The 6,282-nt window shown below is 41.1% G+C and overlaps 1 protein-coding gene across 2 annotated transcripts; it reads left to right on the top strand.

Annotated features, from left to right (window-relative positions):
* Positions 1-3,063: 3,063 nt before the first annotated feature.
* LOC136507891 (LIM domain-containing protein WLIM1-like) lies at positions 3,064-5,084 on the top strand. 2 transcript variants are annotated; one of them, XM_066502486.1, is made up of 5 exons: positions 3,066-3,297; positions 3,416-3,512; positions 3,597-3,640; positions 4,114-4,197; positions 4,665-5,084. In XM_066502486.1, the coding sequence occupies exons 1-5, from the start codon at positions 3,157-3,159 to the stop codon at positions 4,881-4,883; spliced, it is 585 nt and encodes a 194-aa protein (XP_066358583.1). In that variant the 5' UTR covers positions 3,066-3,156; the 3' UTR covers positions 4,884-5,084. The 2 variants fall into 2 exon arrangements, with proteins under 2 accessions (XP_066358582.1, XP_066358583.1); XM_066502485.1 differs by having other exon boundaries at positions 3,064-3,297; positions 3,416-3,640.
* The last annotated feature ends 1,198 nt before the right edge of the window (positions 5,085-6,282 follow it).

Consider the following 6,282-nt stretch of genomic DNA (forward strand, 5'->3'; position numbering starts at 1 on the left):
GGATATGCATGATGCGTGGCACTGGCACGATCGACCTGAAATTAGCAAGTTGGGCCCCCAACACACATGGAGATCTACATGCCACCAGACATGCATGCAACATCCATCTTATTAATCGGGAATAGTACTTGTCTTTACAAGAGCAAATCATGACCAATGAGTAAGGCTGAAGGGTGTAACAGAACGATCTGGCCTGACAGGGGCCTGATGGAGTCTCACTTTTTTCATTTCTGCTCGGGTGGCCTTGTCGTCTTAGATCTGCTCGCTCCTCTTTTATATATTTAACAAGCAGGTAACCCCGCGCGTTGCGCGGGTAATAGCGGGTAGAAAAAATTTGTATTGCGTAAAAAAAAAAAATCGAACTGTTCCTTAATGGATCGAGTACTGTTCATAGTAACCCGTTATTGTTCATAAAAACCCGGTACTGCTCACAGAAAATCCATTACTGTTCACCGCGAAAACCATCTCGCGTTGACTGTGCCGGTAACAGTGATCTGTGAGAGGGACGGAAGTTGCCGGCTTCACGCTCTTTATACTATAGTATAGATAGAAAGAAAAAGTTCAAATTACTCCCCTCAAGTTTAGCATATGTCCAAATTACCCCTTGAACTTACATTTGGTTCAATCTACTCTCTCCAACTATTTCAGTTAGTCTAATTTACCCCTTAACATGATTTGTTATTTTTTTTTCCACGTATTAGTTGAGTCTTAATATCAACTTTTGTGATATGATAGAGAACATCATAAGTTATGTTAGAAAAATATATCTTACTTTTTGCCATGTGTTTTGATAGCTTAGGAAATTTAATAATAAATTAACACTAGAGATACAATATCATATACAACATAATGATGAAAAATTCATAGTGCATTTTTCTGACACAAAATACAATGTCCTCTATCACCTCACAAAATTTGAAACTAAAATATAATTTGTATATAGAGAAACAAAAAAGAAAAATCTCTTTAAGGTGTTGGTTGGACCAACTTAAATAGTTTAAGGGAGTAAATTGAACCAAATGTTAGTTTAGGGGGTTATTTGGACATAGGCCAAACTTAAAGGGAGTAATATTAACTTTTTTCTTAATAGAAATATCAACTTAATTGCCAACTAGATCTCTTGAGCGAACGAGCCTATGGTCGAGTGGTAGGCCTGTCCAGTCGGACGCTACCCACTAGGGTTGTGATCGCACCTTTTTCTGGAAATTTTTCAGAAATTTCAGGGTATATGCACGCATGCGCGTTTAGTGGTACTGCGTGTTTCCCGCGCACTGGAGACGATGTCGCCTCCCAATCTCTTCTTTACGTGTGTACGGACGCGCACGCGTATGGTGTGTGTAGAGTGTGTGGGTTGTGTGCGTCTAAAGTTGTACCCGATAAAAAAAAAAAAACTAGATCTCTCGAGCATCAGAGATAGCTATGCCTGCAATATATATGCCATACCATAGTCGATAAGCGAAAATGATGAGTAACAAAAAAATTTGTTCTGTTGTCCATAAGCGAAAATGATGAGTAACAAAAAATTGTTCTGTTTGACCTAACTAGGACATCTGTTCTCACATTAGCTGTGAGATTTGTCCTGAGCTGAGCTTGCCGACACCCTTAGGAAACAACCGACAAATTCATGAAGCCAGAGTACAAGGCTGAGTTCCATAGCTTTAGAAAAGACCGACAAATTCATGAAGCCAGATTACAAGGCTGAGTTCCATAGCTTTAGAAAAGATGAGATGTCGAAGATGAGATGTCGCTAAATCCTGCACCCACAGTATTTAGAGGGACATGACAGAAATAAAATCTTTTTACATGCGATGAATATGCACAAATTGCTGACACTTCTTTTTTTCATGCACTGATCTTCATATCCATAGCTTATGTTCCTCAAGAAGCAAAGGAGTGGGATATGTTAGTTCTACATATAAAATGGGTAAAAAGCTAAGGCCGTGCTCAGTTAATTCAATTCATGGATTTTGTTTGTTTCTTTGCGCATAAATTTTTAACTATGAAAAACAGATATTGACTGCACAACTGATGATTATCAAAGAATGTCTATTCCTTATTTTCTCCTCCTACTTTGGTTACAAGCAACCCCTCTTGAATGACAGAAAAAGAGCAAAAAAGAAATACAGTTTTGGTTTCACTGCACTAGAAGCAACCAGAGGCTGTGAGCCTGTGAAGACACAAGGCTGCTGCAGGCACATAAATCTCTGGTTCACTGCACATGCTGTGGCATCATGGTATGGCCGTATGGCAGCATGTTCCAATCAAGCAGAGCAGAGATCCCCAGAACCGGTTCCACTCGAGGATCAAAGCAAGGCTCGTCAAGATTTAAGCTACCTACTACTAGTACTACCCTACTCCACGTCTCCACCTCACCTCTAGAGTAGAATCCGAAGATGAAAACCAAGCTGCCCTCTGGTTTTCACTTTCACACACCTGCATCTCTCGTTCTCTCCCTCTCTAGCTCTCTTGTCTCTCTCTCTCTAATAATTGTCGCAAACTGTTTTCTGCCTCTTTTTTTTTGTCACCGTCAGTCCTCACTTGCGCCTGATTTTGCTTCGCCACTCCGCAAATTTCCACAACCACCACACCACAACATTTCCTCCTCCCCATTCCCATTCATGCAGGACCGACCGACCCCCCACCTCGTATGCTCTTTCTCTCTCTCTCCTCACTCCCTGCCTGACACCCCCAACATTCCCTGCCCCCCCTCCTCCCTCCCTAGCTGTGTCCTGCCTAGCGGTATCAATACCTGGGCCCAGTTTAGATGCAAAATTTTTTGCAAAATGAACACCGTAGTATTTTTGTTGTTATTTGACAATTAGTGCCCAATCATAATCTAATTAGGCTTAAAAGATTCGTCTCGTGGATTTCGTCTAAACTGTGTAATTAGTTTTATTTTTTATTTATATTTAATGCTTCATGCATGCGTCCAAAGATTCGATGTGACGGAAAATCTTGAAAAATTTGGCAAAACGAAGTGGAACTAAACAGGGCCTGGCTGCAGCTCACCACCACCAACCACACGGCACACCACAGTTCCCAGTTCCCATATAACCATCGATCTGGCTGGGGGAGTTTGGAGTGCGGCTACACTATAGTATACCTCTAGCAGACTCGCCTCTGTAGGCAGTGTGTCGTTGCAGAGGAGGGGAAGCCATGGCGACCTCCTTCCAGGGAACGACCACCAAGTGCACCGCCTGCGACAAGACGGTGTACCTCGTCGACAAGCTCACCGCCGACAACCGCATCTACCACAAGGCCTGCTTCCGCTGCCACCACTGCAAGGGCACCCTCAAGGTACCACAACCTGCTTGGCTGCTTCAGTGGATCGATCTGTAAAGCTGAGTTATCGAGTGATTAATAGGCGGTGAAAGTTTACCAGCATTGATTTGTCTGAGGATGTTCTCTGCCGCAGCTTGCCAACTACAACTCATTCGAAGGAGTGCTCTACTGCAGGCCTCACTTCGACCAGCTGTTCAAGAGGACCGGGAGTTTGGACAAGAGCTTCGAAGGTATGATCAGTTTTTTTCCCCATCCCTTTACAATACAAAATAGATCCAGTGGTTCTTGCATGTCCTCACCTACAAATGCTTCAGGAACTCCAAAGGTTGTCAAGCCAGAAAGAAACGTTGGGAATGAGGTATGCAACAACTCAAGATTCATGTTATACAGAAGAGATTTTTTTCTCAGTACCTACAAAGTTGCATTTTCACTTTCAGTGCCAAGTAGCACAGGAAAAAAAAACATTCAATCATTGATGCACAAACAACTCCTAAAACATGATGAACAACTCCTAAAGCATGATGTGAGATGCATGGATTTTGAATACCCCAATTGTTAGAGAGGGAGAGGCAGTGAGATAAATAGCCACTCAAAACTTAAGTGTGATGCTTGCATCAGAACAGAGTAAATCTAATCCGATAAAAAGATCAGATATTTAGCAGATCACAAGAAAAATATTGATAAAACCTTTGATCTCATGAGGCAGATGACTAGATCAGTGTTGTATGGTTTTAATGTTTCATATCATCCAGTTGGCACTATTCATCTTTTGTTACTTATTTATCAACAACTGGCACTAGATGATGCTCATCATGATTGCATATTTGGCAGAATGCTACTAAAGTCTCGAGCGCCTTTGCTGGCACCAGAGAGAAATGTGTTGGATGCAGCAAGACAGTCTATCCAATTGAGAGGGTAAGATTCTATGTTCAACTATCTCAATCATTTGTCGGTAGTTTGAGTCGTCTTCGCTTGACAACCTGTCACTGAGTTCTGATTCAAGAATCACATAAATATAAAAAGGGCGTACCCAGTGCAGAGAGCTCCCACTCTGTGCGGGGTCTGGGGAAGGGTGTCAGTGGCAAGCCTTACCCTCGCCTGTGCAATGCGAAGAGACCACGACTCGAACCTGGGACCTTCCGGTCTCAGGTGGTAAGACTCTACCGCTTGCACCAGGCCCGCCCTTCAAGAATCACATAAATATAAGAGACCCAAATAAAAATGTTACATCCATGAAGACAACAATTGCTGCATTTCCATGTTGAAAGTTCAATTATTGATATTTTTGCCTGAAGATAAGAAAAGGTGCCAGGTATACCTTTTGAGAGTTAATTTGCATGAATATCAGTATGCTGATTGCAACTCACCGATTAATCATCCAGGTTACTGTCAACAACACTATGTATCACAAGAGCTGCTTCAAGTGCTGCCATGGTGGATGCACCATCAGCCCTTCTAACTACATTGCGCACGAGGGGAAGCTCTACTGCAAGCACCACCACATTCAGCTGATCAAAGAGAAGGGAAACTTCAGCCAGCTTGAGAATGATCACGAGAAGACGTCACAGGCTGGGTCACTGGAGGATGAAGAAGAGTATTAATCACTGAGCACAACCACAGATGAATAATTAATCTTCTTGCATTTTCTTAGAGCACTATATATTTCTGTGGCATAGTTCGATTTCAATTTTACCAATGGAGGTCATGTGCGTTCAGAGAACAATGATATTATTCTTGTATCTGCATGTAAACCTTATTATCTTTGAGTCAAAATATCTACCTGGTTTCACCAGTTTCATTGATCAGAAGATGCCTCTGCACCAAGAAGACACAGAACTGTAAGCTCTTGGTCCATCTTTTGTTTAAGATGATATTTGGCTAAAGGATGCATAACAATAGAAAAATAACGAATCCAAACAAAAAAAAAGGAAAAACACAAACTCCAAACAAACTAGACCCTGTTTGGAACACGGGAACTTTTCCATGTTGCTACATTTTTCCTGTGAAATTAAACTCATCCCCTGTAAAGGCCCCTAATCTTTCAATGAAAATATCAGTAAACTGGCTGCTGGCACCTAACAACAGGACAAGGTACAGATACAAATCGAATTAACTATCAGTACCAAATAGAGCATACAAGCTGTAAAGCAAATATTATTTTATGCCGGAAGGTAGAAAGAGCTTTCATGCAGGTGTAAAGCAAGTCAACAAGTCCATTATGACAATACAGAGCGTTGCATAATACCACATATCATATACAGTACTCAACAAGTGCAGTTTTTTTATCAAAAAAAAAAGTACAGCTTTTGTGTTTAATTACCTCATTGAACTCAAACTCGCCAACAATCGATTTGTAATGTTTCTGATGATATAACAAATTTATGCAAGAGAAAACATGCACAAATTGATTCCATATCAGGGAATCAAAAGGGGATACACCTTCGTTCAATCCTACCAATTCTGCCCCAAAATCTCATTGCCAGCCCAAAATACACAAGGTCATTCTGGATCCCAAAGAGGTTAGACCTGTCCCAAGAAAAAAATAAAGTGTGAGAGGATTTTCTAAGAGATGATGAATCATGACAGTCACTGCCCAGCCGCTGAGATCCCCAGGCACCAGCTTGAATATCCTGACATATTTTCTTCACTAGATGTCCCTTTGATCAACTAACATGACAATTTCCCACCCATCAACCATTTTTGTTTGTTTTCATGCAAGCAGGACAGTAACACTTAATGTGATGGACATAATTGGACCACACATCAAAGTTGGAAATAATAATGGCAACAAAGTAAGGAATTTGTCCATTTGTAGTACCAAATTAAAGCATGTTCTGGGACAATCATAACTACTAGTGTACAGAATGCATGAAGAATGATACAGTACAGTGAAATATGCAACTAGATACCAGTGAAAAAGAAAAGGAAGATTCAGCGTAATGTGAAAGCCAGTCATATACTAAGAAGACGTAATGTAACACAATGCATTATTTAGAGTAC

Source organism: Miscanthus floridulus, chromosome 15 (genome assembly GCF_019320115.1).
Source record: "Miscanthus floridulus cultivar M001 chromosome 15, ASM1932011v1, whole genome shotgun sequence".
Classification (NCBI taxonomy): Eukaryota; Viridiplantae; Streptophyta; class Magnoliopsida; order Poales; family Poaceae; genus Miscanthus; species Miscanthus floridulus.